Source organism: Poecilia reticulata, linkage group LG20 (assembly GCF_000633615.1).
Source record: "Poecilia reticulata strain Guanapo linkage group LG20, Guppy_female_1.0+MT, whole genome shotgun sequence".
Lineage (NCBI taxonomy): Eukaryota > Metazoa > Chordata > Actinopteri > Cyprinodontiformes > Poeciliidae > Poecilia > Poecilia reticulata.
This window is the reverse complement of record NC_024350.1, coordinates 1,157,024-1,171,756: the sequence shown is the minus strand read 5'-3', so window position 1 is coordinate 1,171,756 and position 14,733 is coordinate 1,157,024. Positions and strand designations below refer to the sequence as shown.

General features: G+C 42.5%; 1 protein-coding gene across 1 annotated transcript; it reads left to right on the top strand.

Annotated features, from left to right (window-relative positions):
- Positions 1-2,419: 2,419 nt before the first annotated feature.
- Positions 2,420-14,188, top strand: LOC103482323 (homeobox protein Mohawk-like; the record flags this gene model as incomplete). The annotated part of the gene is made up of 4 exons (XM_008438418.1): positions 2,420-2,624; positions 3,986-4,333; positions 11,370-11,403; positions 11,519-14,188. Coding segments are annotated over 4 exons (933 nt in total), but the record flags the coding sequence as incomplete, so codon positions are not given.
- Between the last annotated feature and the right edge of the window lie 545 nt (positions 14,189-14,733).

Sequence of the window (14,733 nt, the reverse complement as noted above, 5' to 3'; positions counted from 1 at the left end):
TCCTGCAGCTTCTCTCTGCTGGGCGTCTCAGGCTTTGATTGTTTCTTCCAAAAGCTGCAGCGCAGCTTCATCTCATGTCCCAGGGAGTCTAATAGTGTCAGAACTAAAAATGTGTTGTTGAATAATAATAATAAATTTCTCCTGCTGATCTTTTTGGTTTCAGAAACTCTGCAGAGAACAGATATTTACCTATTTGGAAATTGTTCACCAATTATTTTCTTTAGATATTCCTGAAACATTCTTACGTCTCACCTAAACCTGTTCTGCTGCATTAAAGAGCTCCAGAAAAATCTAATTTCTGATGATAAAAAAATTGAGTCAGGAATAAATATCATTAGTGGGGTCAGAGGTTAAAGGAGGATGATTTGTTGAAAATAAGCAAGAAGGTCAAAAGTGCAACAATCTGACTAAAAATGAGATTAATATTTAAATGGAATATTAAATATTGATAAATTCATCTAGAAATTAATAAATGAGATTTTCTGTCAAGGAACATGCTGGTAAAATAATGGTTGAAATAATCATATTTAGGTAAATGTTGAAATGTATTTATTAAAAAAAGAAAACTATAATAACAAAATTCAAATGTATTACATTAAAATCATTATCTATTGATTTATTTTTCTATTTTCTGATTTACAGTCAGTCATAAAATGATTGAATCATCCAGTAGATATAATATATAGTATTCAGTTGTTTAATCTGACCAACAGTTTATCTGCTGACCAATCAGCTGCTGTAGAACAGAATCATCCCTGCAGACTGTCTCTGATTGGTCAGACTAAATGAGATCCAGAAATAATGAGAAATTATTTCATATGTTTTAAACAAATGTTAAATTTAGATTGTAATGAATGACTTCCATATATAATTATATAATTATGGTGTTTTATCAATTGTTGAAACTTATAAATAATTATAGTTACACGCAATGTGTTTAATGCATATATTTTCAATTTTACTGAAGAGATCATTTATAGAAATATTTATTTTGGAAAAATGGTTTCATGCAAATCAGTTCTTGATCTAAATAGTTTAACTTTGTGTTGCTGAGGTGAAAAGTTCAGGTCTGTAAAATATCTAAAGTTTTCTTCAAACACCAAAAATATGTTTTTGTTCCTGTTCTCTTTTGATGAACCTGGTTCTGTTTTCACTTTATGAAGAATAAAAAGTCTTGTTTTTTTGCTCATTAGTAATATGAAAACATAGTTATAAATCTTTAACCTCTCAGTCTTTTTAAATATTTTTGGACTGAACAAGTGATCATTTTGTCCCAAAGTGTGAACATAAACTCAGATGTGACCATGATGTCTTTCTGTCTTTCCACTGATTGCTGCTGAGAACAGCCCAGTTCTTCCACTGTTTAGTCCAGACAGACCGCTGTTCAGGCTGCCAGTGGCGTTGAACGCATCACTTCCTGTGTGTTTTTCCCTGGAGAGGCCGACCTGGCAGCAGGTGTTAAACAGCAGCTAAATCTGTCATGTTGTAGCGCARCAGTTAGCTTTGTTCCATGTCAGTGTTGTGAGATGGAACCGATGATCCGGTGCCGTCTCCATGGTTCCTGAACYCCATCTCCGTGGTAACATGCTGTCTCCTCTGGGACCTCCCGTCYTCATGAGGACACCGTCCCTTCCCCTCCAAGTCCTTCTGGTCAACGAGTTGCTGCTTCCTGCCTGCTGGGCTRCAGACTGAAGACAGTGGGAAATGTGATCCTGAAGGAGAGGACGTGAAAACTAAGTAGTCCAGCATGAGGCCGCCGTCCCCRGCAGTTCATAAGCAGCTTGAAATCTATTGAGCATGAAAAGTTATTCCAGTAGAACATCTAATGGTCTCCAGTCCCAGTGGAAGGAAGAGCAGCGGCTCAAGTGTCTCTTTTATCGGATCTTAAAGACAGAGATGGAAAAAAAAACGTCTTATTGGAGGGAGGCTGGACGTGTCCAGAATGAGCAGGATGGGGACGTGTGTCTCAGTCAGAGCATTAGATCATGAAATGATGCGTTCACTGGCCGTCAGCCGATTCTTTGTACACAGTAAAAAGCTGAGAGGCTTCAGTTTTCCTGCAGAACGTCTGGGATGTTCCTCTCGGCTCTGTTCAGAGAGCTGCAGCTGACCTGCAGCCGGACTAAGACTCTGTCTTTTGTCTCTGTCTTCTGTCTCTGTTTTCTGTGTCTGTCTTCTGTCTCTGTCTCTGTCTTCTGTCTCTGTTTTCTGTGTCTCTGTCTTCTGTCTCTGTTTTCTGTGTCTCTCTTCTGTCTTCTGTCTCTATCTTCTTTCTCTGTCTTCTGTCTTCGTCTTCTTTCTTGCTCCTCTTGCTGTTTTTCTCCCTGAGACTGGTGGCAGGCAGTGAGGTGTCGTCTCCACTGAGGATCAACATTTAGTCTGGCTGTAAATGTGGACGAGTGTGGACTCCAGACATTAACACGTCTTCCTGTYTGCCGTGTGTGTCCCCTTCCTGCTTTGTCCCCCTCAGGTGTCCAACTGGTTYGCCAACGCCAGGAGACGCCTGAAGAACACGGTGAGGCAGCCGGACCTGAGCTGGGCGCTCCGGATCAAACTCTACAACAAATACGTTCAGGGCAACGCAGAGAGGCTGAGCGTCAGCAGCGACGACAGCTGCTCCCAAGGTACGCCTCACCTGCTGCTCTGAGGACAAACTKTCCAAACTGCACAAACACTTGGATCTGATCTTCTGAGCTCAGAACCAGAACACTGCATGTTCTCCTTCTATCAGTCAGCGGAGCTGACAAATATGCAAACACAGGCTGGCTCTCATGGGAAGGTCCGGCCCGTTTTGGTGAGGAAGCGTAAGAAAGTCAAAGTTCAGTCGTCCTGCAGTGAATGAAGAGAAAGTTCAGAGCGCTGTGGTGTCAGTAATCTCTCCCTCAGTGTGTGAGGAGGAGAAGCTGAGCGTGTGGCTCCCAGAGGAATGTGTGCATGGTGTTTGTGTTGTGTGTGCCGCAGGCCGCTGCACCACCAGAGKCTCCGTATATCTCCCTGACTCGTCTCCCTGTCATATTCTGGTTCTGGAGCGATCCGCAGCCCGCTCCCACTGCTGGCCCGTGTGCTGAAAGGCCCTCCATTATGTTCTGAAGCCTATGCTTTTGTTCCAGAGACTATTTCTGGGAGCAGATCTGACCCCGCTGACCGTGTCTTCATTCCTCTTACTGTCCTGAAACGGTCCAGCTTGTTCTGGAGCTGCAGCAGCAAATCCAGGCTGAAGTAAAAACCTGTTTTCTGATTGGAGTCCAGAGCAGASGGGATGTTCTGATCAGGAGAACAATTTAATATTTTTATTGGATTAAATCAAAAGGTCAGATTGTTTGGTGACAGAGGAGATGCTGGAAGAACCATGTGGTTCTGATTAATGGAAGCTCTCATCTCAATTTGGACCAGGCTGAACAAGACWTCTAACCCGGCCAAATGACAGACCTGCAGTCCTGGCAGCAACAGAATCTAAAGTGACGTGTCTCTGATTTCCCTGCTGCCAGAGAATCTCTGGGTTTTCATCAGAGTTTTATCTTCTTCCTGTTTCTTTCATCAGGTGGGAAGCTGGGCTTCAATTCAGTCTCCTCAGCTGCAAAGCATTCTGGGAAGGATTTAATTCTGCAGGGGACAGAGGTTGAGTTCAGATAGAGGAAATGGACCAGCATTCATTAGGGTTTGGTTCTGGGTCTGAAGTCTGGACTGGGCTTTCTGTTCTGGAGGTGATGCCAACATGTGGGCAGGAGCAGCAGGATGAAGTCTCCTGGTTCTGCTGTTTGAATTAAAGATTAGCTTTGCTTCATTTACACTGTTCTGTGTTGTTAACTGATCCCAGTTAGGAGTCGGGACAAGAACCTGAATAGAAATGATGTTTATCTTGTACTACAGATCACCATGGCAACAGAAGTTTGTTCTRAAGTTTTAAGAGATGGTTCTTGTTGTGGAGAAGATTTCCTGTCCTCCACCTACAGTACAGTCATGTGAGCATGTCCTGATGTTGCAGATGGAGACAACCCTCAGAGGACACAGAGCGGTCCTGAGGATCTCACCAAGCCCTTGTACCAGAGCGTCATCAAGAAGGAGGGCTCCCCCATGGTGGGCGTGGCCATCGGCATGGACYCAGKGCTGCGTTCTGCCGTGGAGGCYGAGGACTACGTGTCTCCACCCAAGTACAAGAGCAGCCTGCTGCACCGCTACCTGAACGACTCTCTGCGGCACGTCATGGTGGCCAACGCTGTCATGGACGCTCGCAAGAGGAACCATTCTGGCTCCTTCAGCTCCAACGAGTTCGACGACGAGCTGCTGTCGCCGTCGTCCTCTGAAGCTGAGGCCCACTTCGTCTATCGAGCCGGTAAGGAGACCACTGACTCTTCCAGGAACTCTCCAACACACACCACATTCCTCATGTCTGATCTTTGTCTTTTTCTGGACGTTTGTTTTCATCCCTGCAGCTTGTCCATTATGTCCAGCTGTCTGTCCCTCTGCAGGGTCTCTAATATCTYTCCTGCTAACTTTCTCTCTTCTTCCTTTAATTGAACATGTTGGATGTGTTGCTTAATCTTCTCCTCATGGTTGTTGAAATGGAGAGGCTGTTCAGGAGCTTCTTGGAGTATTTTGTAAAATTTAAACAAGGTGCAGTTCATCTGAAACACACAAGCATATCCAGTAACCTGCACACTGTCAAACCCACACACACTGAACCACTGGTTGKCTCTGAGGCCGTCCAGAGAGGTGGGAGGAGCTTCACCTCCAGCTGACCAGGGTCTAACAGGTCAGACACAACAAGGCCATGTTGAAGACTGTCAGGCTGCTGTTGTCCCGTCTTTGATCCTGCTGTGGCTCCAGAGGAGGGAGCAGAGCAAAATRTCCAACAGGCTTCTTGAGACTGAGAGTTGAATGTGGGACCTCTGCAGGAGTTCCTGCAGCGTTTCTGAGATGTAACCAATCAAGGTCAGCTGTGTTTGTATCGGCTGAGAACACTGGGTCTTTGTTCAGGTGGACTTCACATCCAGWAGTAACAYTTTTCTTTGTGTTGAACACGACCAGAACAAGKAGGGTCCGGATCTGARCTGGAATGTTGGAGGGAAGAGCTGCTKTTATTGTGTCTCTTTTGGACAAAAGTGTTTCTTCTTGTCTGAGTGTGAARCAGACAGAGTGTGTGTATCTGAAATGAATCAATGAGTCTGACAGGAACAATTAAAACCCTTTGACCTGAGCCAACATCAGGCTGTTTTCACTGCAGAAGCTTCACTCCAGCAGATTTTATCAAGACAAATCCCAGAAGGGCTGAATTCAGCTGTCCGACCTGCTGCCTTTAATAGACACTGACTGTTTTATCTCTCTGGTTATAATAATTTCTGGCCGCTGACGTCTCCCTCTTGGCCTCCCTGGACTCTGATACTTTTACACAAGTTACATGTGACAGAAGCTTATTGGGTCAAATGGAAAGATTCATTCAAAAGAGACAAACTCCTTCTGGGAAAATCAGATCTGATCCAAATTAGAATAAGARTTGAGAAAGTAAAATTTTCATTCCACATCTGATTTTTGAGGAACAAAGCAAATGAAAAACTGCAGGGAGAGAGAAATGATTTCAAGGTCAAGTTTTTCTCATTTCCTGCAGTTTTTTTCTCYGRTTTGCTGCAAATTCCAGATATTTCTTTAGAGAACACATTCTTCTTTTACAAAGAGTTTTATGTTTTATAGCGAGAGACAAATGTGTCCCTGTGCAGCAGATYTKACATAAATCTGTTCTTCTATCACCTCCACAGAGGACACAATGTCCAAATAAATCTGATTTAAGTTTACTGAAAGCTTCAAGCCCAGACTGGGTTCTGTTCTCTGGCTTTAAAAGATCTCCACATCTTCAGTTTGTCCAGGGAGTTTTCTGGTCTTATTGTCTTKGTAAGTTAGAGTCTGTAACAAAGTTGGGATTGATCAAGGAAAAGTGRTGAACCTGGTAGCTGCCGTCCCATTGGTTCAAAGTCTGTATGTGTCCCAGTTGGTTGTTGTGGGCTCAGCCAGAACTCCTGACTACAAAGAGCAGTCAGACGTGGCAGCAAATGGAGATCATGGATTGGCTCCAGTTAAAAACTAAACTTCAGTCGGCTTGAAAGGAATCCCACTGGTGAAGCTCCAAGACCTCAAACATCACATCCTCACTAGAGCTGCCTGGTGGATAATACTGGAGGATGTTGCAGTGACAATGTCTTAAGATTAATTAATTAAAAATTAAAAAGCGTTAAAGCTGCATTATGTAACTTCTGTAAAAAATTACTTTTTTTACATGTTTGCGTAAACTGTCAGTATATTGTGACAGTATGGTATGAGATAACATTTGAGAAAAAAAATGTAAGAGTTCCTCTGCCTTATCCCAGTGCTGTCCAGAAACAACCAATCAGAGCCAGGAGGCGGGTCTAAGCACCTGCTACATTGCGGCTAGCATACCCTTTTGTGAATGCTCAGTTTAGTTAGCATATCCACCGATAACGGCAGATAAGCAGTTTTCCTTTAACAGTAAGTTGTTTCTCCACCATTAGCACATTTAGCAGCAAGTACATGAGGTTGACTGACAGCGCTAAGACCCTCCCACTTGCTCTGATTGGATTTTTTTGACTGGGAGCGGTGCATTTCTTCAGACTGCAAAATTAGCTGAAGACGTGGAGGAGATCGATCTTTTCACAAATCATCTCTCTCATAGCAAACTGTCACAACATGAATCTTGTGACAAATATGTGAAAAACATATTCTTAATAAAAGTTACACATTGCTGCTTTAAAAAATAAGGGGAGAAAAATTCATCTGACATCTTTAATGAAATACTGGCTCCTGACTGATATGTGCTATTATGGCAATAAAACAACTTAGTTTGTTTCGTAATGATTTTTCCAACTCAAGCAACAAACATCACCAAATATATTCCAGGCCTACAGATCCTGAATGCAAGGCATGATGAGCTAACATTTGTTGCAGAACGGTGAAATTACCATGACAATAAATGGCCGTTAAGTTGTGAGCGCACATCAAACACCGGCAGCCACATGCAAACACTCTGCAGTCCGAAAGGGTTTTTCTTGAACACAAGGAAGCAACACAGTTCCATCACACAAGGCCAGAGGTTTCATGGCCAGTGAGCCTTTAACGGGATCTTAAAAGGCAGGAATCTGGCCGCCTGTTTCCCTTCTCACTCAGCTCCAGATTTGGTTCTGTAACATGTGGATCAATTTCTGCCAAATGACTCCTAATGAGTCGTGGATACAGACTCCATTTGTATTCCACGGTTTAGCCGTTAACACTCCAACTGGACGTCATGAAAACGGTAACAGAGAGCAAAATCTGGTTATTTTTCCCCAAATTGATCACTAGATAACGGAGAGCTTGAAAGTAGTTCCCCATCTGCGTACTCAACCAAATGAAGGAAACGAAGCAGCCATAACGTGTAGAGAGAAGGCAGTTTGGGGGCTTTTTATTTCTTAGACAGAAAGTTAAATATGAAGTGATGTTAAAACGAGATTTCTGATGTGACTGCTTCCATATTTTGGTCTAAACCTGATTCCATTTTCCAATCATATCTGTCTGGCTTCTCTTCCAAACAGTGAGCCAGGTTTTGGTCAGTTTTCTTTATGGACGATAGTAAACCTCGTCTGACTGATTAGCAGTGATGTGACTACAGATATAAATTAGCATTTGTAGCCACAACCTGGTACTTCTTCATTGGCTAATGTATGTTGTACATTGTCCCATTTGATATAAAATTCATTCATTCATTCAGCAGAGTAATACCCAGAAGGCCACAGGAGAGACCTTGCTCCACACAGGAGAACTCGATGTCAATGAGACTCCCAGGTGGTGATAAATGAGGACTCATCCCAGGAATCCAGGGAGCTGGACAGGCTCTGGATTTTCCTCAGAAAGAAGAAGGAAACGAGTAGAAGAGGATTGAGCTCCAACCAAGACTCACTAGTTTCAGGTTAGACTTCAGAAAACAAAGAGGAGGTGATGAAAGGGACTCAGAGTGAAACTACACTAATTTAAAATGACCGTAGTAAAGTCACTTAGACTAGTTTATGGTCAAATATAAGATTTATTTTTCAAAAGTAGAATCCACAACTCGACTAGTGTTGGTTTTGGCAGGAATGGAGCCCTGGGTAAACCTGTCCTCCTGCCCCCCTGCAACCAATGAAAATGCAAGCAATTATGAGCAATTATATTATATTGCTGTCTCATTACTGAGACAGCAAGCAAGAAAAACACACTACACTGCACATGCATACAAGTAGCAGATGAGCTGCATTTTATTTTCTAGCTCTTGGGAGTTTCGCCCCTTTCTAATGCCACCCTGGGCAACTGCCCCTGTAGCTCCTAGCTCATATAAAAAAAACCGCCACTGATCCTGACGGCCAGCGATTAGTTTTTTCAAATAAAGTTCAGACAGAAAAAATGTGGAGCCACGCAAACATGGCGGTTACATGTTGAGTTTCTGCTCTTCTGGGTTTCAGTTAATTTTGAAGCGTGATCTTTACTAATGGGAAACAATGTTGACCAATCAGGTTTTGGCTTTCAGTCTCAAAACAGGTCTCTCTTGTATTTAGAAACATGCAGGTTTGCTGACGTCTCATTGAGTTAATATGTTGTTTTTATTCTCTGTGTCGTCGTACTAACCACATGGTTCATTTCTGTTTCCCCTGGGAAAATAACTAAATCATCAGAAATCCTTTATTCCATTAATGGAATGATCAAATATCCATCTACCATAAATGGACAGACAGATAAGAGGTTATTTTTTGATTCAGCATCAAGTATTGACTGAACAGTGATTCCTTTCTGGTCCTGTACAGTCAGACCGTGTGTCTGTTCAGCTCTGTGTCGCCTTTGATTTTGATTTTTTTTTTAAAAAGTTATTTTGAGTAGCAGGAAGCAACTTAGAGCTAAAAACTGACTCTGATTGAAAGGCACTTTAGATAAACCAGCTGAAAACCTGATGGGTCATAGGAAGTGGTTTGTGTGTGTTAGTGTGCTCCTGTCCAACCCACAGCTTGGTGCTAGTTGCTAACGGCAGCAGCAGATGGTAATGATGGGAGCAAAACCAGTCTCCACCACACCTCTGAACAGGTGGAGCATCACTCCGTCTTTGTTAAACTCCATCTTTTTCCTCTCTTCTCTCCCTCCTCTCGCCTCAGTGTTCAGTCAGCCAGTATTTTGGATTTTCCACCTCCATTTCAGAAACCAGCAGACATCTCAGCTTTTCCCCTTTGGTGCTCCATAAAGTGTGCTCCCAGAGGCAGCAGCAGAGCTGACTGAGTGTTCAGCAGCAAAGGAGGAAAGAAACAGAAACTGGGCCAGTGATTTATTGCTGATTTATTGAGTCGTTGAAGCTGCTTTTGTTTGGAAAAATCAGACTTTCAGATGTTTTAGGCAAGAAGCTTTGGAAATAGACTCTTTGTAAGCAGAGGTGTGTCTCCAGATTCTGTGATTCTGGGCAACCAGAGGAACCAGTTGGTGTCTGTGAGTTTATGGTAGCTTAGTGAACCTTCTCCACCAATCAGAACAGATCATCTGAGCAATGGCTGCCTCACACACACTGAATTACTGAAAGCTGGAGATAGAAAACACACCCACACTTTTTCGTCCAGGTTGGATGAACAGATCCCATCAAACTGTGAAACTGGTTTGTACTTTTAGTGCAGAGGATGGAGACCGAGGGAACGTCAGTGAAATAGAGACTCCCAGATAAAGCAGGACRACAGCAGAGGAAAAGRCKGMACAGCAGGGAATTGTGGACAGACAGGAATGTGAGGATATTGTTGGAAGTCTCTGACAAACTACAACCTGAACTAAAAGTGAGTGGTTTGTAACTCTGGGTTATCGCGTCCTCATCTCCCTCTCACACATTCCTTCTCTTCTTCTAAGGAGAGAACTGTGGTGAGTGAGGTCAGGCTCCTCTCTGTGGAAGAATCCAAAAATGAACCAGAAAACTAGAGGAGCATTTCCTAATCAGGCCGTATCAACCCGGAGYGTCTCAGACCTTGTCCTGTCATCATGGCTCAGACTGCATGGGAAGCAGACAGAAGAGCAGCGAGGAGATGGAGAGTCTGAGGCTGGTGGAGCCTGCAGAGATGAGATCAGTGGATCAGGATGTTTGGAAACTCTGGAGGCTTTTAAAGCAGAAAGAGAGGTGACCAGGATAAAGCTGTGAAATCAGAGCAGTTTAATGTTTTGGCTTTCACAATGTTGGACTTTTATATTCGTAAGAAAAGATGCAGTGAAGATGAAAATGTTACTCAGGAGGAGGGACCGATTGACATGCAGGATGTTCAGAGTGAGGTTGTAGAAGACGGGGTTTCCCTGTGAGGGATTTGTTCTGAACAAAGGATGACCTGCTGTACGTCTGACACTCTTAATACCTTTGGACTAAATGGAAACTTTCAGATTATTTTCCTCTTTTGAACATTTTCTGCTCATCCAGTCATCTCTAGCTGGTAAAGAGCAAACTTCTTAAATGTTTAGTGAACTTAAGGAGAGCGCCTGAGGCTGCACAGCTAAAAAGTCCAGATGTTCTGCTGTCTTTTAATGCCTCATGAAACTCCAAGCTTGTGTTGTCATTTTCACTGCTGGGCAGATCTGAGCGAAGGCTGGACACAAGACAGAAGACAGGTTGAGGTCTAAAAACACCAAGAACTCTCAGTAAACAGCTGAAGTAAACACTCTGGCTGCCATAAAGACAACTTTACTTTCATTGTTTAATGACTTTTCTGTTTCTCACTAATGTTTCACAGATGAGATGGAGATTGGTCCCATTGAGGAGGGGGGAGGAGAGCCAGCAGGCGGCCATCTTTCTCCCACTGACTCACTCGCTGCCTTTTCATTCCCTCTCTGATCTGTTTCGCTCCGTCTTTTTCGATCTGATTTCTTCAGACAACTCAATTATGCTGGCCGGGCTCCATTTGTTTTCCAACTAAATATTACACCGTGGACTTTATGAGTCATAAGAAACATCTTTCAGCTCCATCCTATCAGTCACCTCTACGCTTGAAGCCTTCTTGCTAAAACGTGTTTTTTTCCTCCAGCATTTTAAATAAAGACAGAAACCAGAGCAGCACATGTTTGCTGAGGACACGGTGTCCACTGGAAGAACAAAACACAAGTCAAAAACCACACACCACACACGCACACACATGCACACACGCACGCACGCACACCCCCCCCCACACACACACACGCACGCACACTCACACACATCCACTAATCTGCTGAACATACAGGTCTTCATCATCAACCTTTATTTAACCAGGATAAAAAACTCCTTGAGATTAAAAATCTCTTTTCCTAGAGTGTCCTGGTGTTCTGACCCAGAGGAGTCTACTGAGTTTTTCTCTCTCTGCTTTCAGAAGCCACAGACCATGGATCAAGTCAACATGACAAGTGAGTCGACCTTCTCTCCCCAGATAACCTGTGTCCAATCACCAGCTGAACGTGAGCTGTAACGCTSTGTGTTTTGTTCTCTCTGTGCGTGTTTGCATGTTGTGCCGGTCGTCAGGGGCAACGGTGGCGTCGCAGCGACGCAGAAGGAGAAGGTGAAGGCCAAAGATGAGACGTACTGGAAGGAGATCAACGCCGCCATGGCCTTGACCAACTTGGCTCAGGGGAAGGACAGCGTCTCCGGGACAACCAGCTGCATCATCCAGAAGTCCTCCCATATAGCCGAGGTGAAGACTGTTAAAAAGGTTCTAGCTCTGACGTCCTCCCATCCAAATGTAGAAACCAGCAAACATTCCTCTCTCAGCAAGTTTGAACTGAACTCCCCTTTAAATGAAGAGAACTGTTACTTTCGGAGAGAAAAAGGCTTGTTTAAAGCTGAAGAAGAAATCATTTTGTCATATTGAAGTTCCCATTTTGTAACATTTCCCTGCCATTATCAGTGCCTTAACATTTCCATTCTTGAAGCAAGAAAGGTTTGTAATGTTATATTATTATCCAAAGTGTCCTTATGAGTTCAGTGATGATGAGCTATGGAATTGAAAATCCTCTGGTGTCAAAAAGTAGCGGTACAATAAGCTGGGTTAGGATTCAACATGGGGTAGAAGGTGCTTACATCTGATTAAATCTTATTTATTGAAGGTTAAAATTTTTACTTTAGTATCTTTCATTGTGTCTTTAATGTTCTGTGGCAGTGCATCTTCCCAGTGCAAAGTGAGACCCACTTTAGAGATTTTTAATTTGAAATCGGAATTTTGGAAGCTTTTTTTTTTTGTCTTTACTTTTCATATTTGTTGAAACTATGTTGGGACATTATGGTATGAGACAGATAACCTATTGAAGCTCCACTGCCTTCTCGCAGTGCTAACCAGAAACAACTAATCATAGCCAGGAGGCGGGTGTTAGTGCTGTCAATCACCGGCTGTATAAAAGTTACAGACTACAGCTTTAAGGCTTCTTTTAAATCTTGTATTATGGCAAATACTTAGATTTCAGTGTTCAGTAAATGTAGTTCAAAGTTATTTTCTGTACCAAAGACCCATAAACACGATTTTGGAGAAATCAAATTGAAAACCTTCTGATTGCCAGACTCTTACCACAGAGCTGCCTCAGATTCACCACTAAATCAGCCTTAAACCTGGTCACCGTGATGCCTTTGCCACAGCTGCTTTTTCTGTTCAGCAATATATCATGTGACTAGTGAAATAAAAAATTTCAATGAGAATGACAGTTTCTTGCTCAGTTGATCAGGTGCTGATGTGAACCATTGCGTGCCTCATGGTTGTGTTGGGGTTGCCTGGATGTCTGGTTGTTTTGTTTTGGTCAGTTTTGTTTATCCAGACTGTTGCATTAGGATCATGTCTTGGCATCCAGTGGAAAGAGTCTGTTTCTAGAGAAAATAGTTTTCCTAATGGTGCACATGTCATAAACTTTTTGTGGTGAGCTTGGAAAAGCTCACAGTTGTAAAAAAAGAAAAAAAAAAACTCATGTCCTTGGGAGAAAGTGAAGTTGGCCCTCTGTGCTGACTTTTAATTTAATACGCCTTCAAGGTATTGTTCATGTGTTATGAAACCTAAAGTGTAACATGAATTGCTCAGTTTGAGTTTTATGACATGCAGACTGTTATGATCAAGGACTTTGCAAAAGAATGAAGTTGCACAGTGACTTTTTTTTTGTTTTTTTACATGCATCAAATATTTAACAAAAGTCTGTACTTAAAGTTTGTGGTTGGGGAGGTGTTTCAACAAAATGAAAGTTCAAGAAATGAAGGGTGCCTTCGCGTTACTTCAGTCAGTGTGCCTAAACAAGTAGAAGGAATTGAGTCAAACCTGCCAATCCCCAGTAAGGCTGTTGGCCTCCTATAGGTGTTTATATACATCGGATCCAGGCAGGGAGGAACTGGATCCCCCGCCTTTGTTTTTGAACTTCTAGGTCACTCATGAGCCTCACAACTCGCACACTGAGAGGAGGCAGGGGAATGTAGGAAGGGTTCAGAGACAGAAAGTATTTGCTGCCCTAACAACCAGAGACCGGTCACACTAATTAGCCCATGAACCCCACTGTGAACCCGACTGTCTGAAGTCTTCAACAAACTATCCACTTCATTTGGGAGGATGCAGTCAGAACCTTTAAATACACATTTTAACATGTTTCTTCATACCTTACCTGCCTTGTAAAGTAACTACGCCAGCTGGAGTGTGAAGCCTCACTCAGGGAACGATGGTTACCTGACTAATCTGTCTGCATTACGGCCAGTCAACAGAACTCTGTTGGGGTCGACGGTACAGTAAATAAGTCGGGGAGGAGGGGATATGAGGACAAACAATGAAGCTCATTCCAATCATTTTGTAAATTAAGTTTCTGCATCAATGAACTGAAGTCATCCTCTGTGATCCTGGACAGAGTCGATGCCTTACCAGGAAGAACCTTGTTCCCTCGACAACAGAGGAGTCATTGTGCATATTGTAGCATCACGCAGTAAATCAGGACGTAGGGATGAAACAGAAACAAGATGTTTTCATTATTTATATTTAAAATGGCAACCATCAGATTGTTTTTATGTTGACTCACAAAGTGAGATTTTTTATATTTTATTTTTTACTTATTCATATGGAGACTGGATGTACAGTCCAATGACCAAATGCATATCTCCCTTTTGATTGATTTGTTTTCATGTGAAGTTGTTTTTTTATGCTGCTTTATAACATCAATGAATAAATCTCTGAATGAAGCAATAGCATCTTTTTTATACATCATGACACGCAGTTTTACAGCAACTTGGCACTCAGAAGATTGCAAGTTCTTTTATCTGGGGACACAATACGTGACTTGACAGAGAAGAAACTAAGTGTTCGCTCTAACCGACTGATTTTTGTTTCATGACGAAGACTGGACCTGCAGACGGATCAGACTGGAGGATTAACCAGAACCAACTGTATGGAGTCTGTCATCAGGTCAATGAAATAAACATACCACTAGGTGGCAGTAATGGAAGATGGTCTCAAAAATTTGGACCGTGTTATTTCTGCTAACCCTGTGTCCAGGGTGTATTTGAAATTAACTTATGTTCAAATTGGATTTGGATTGTTAACCGTCTTCTTATTTTACGCGGTTACAGTTTGGAATTTTTATTTGAGGTTGTGAGATTATTTGGAAAGATTTGACCGTAATCTAAAAATGTAATTCCTATCTATAAACAGACAATATAATGTTTGGGCAGCGTTGTCCCAATTTAAACATTTGAGAATTTGATAAATAGTTTATATGGAACATTTT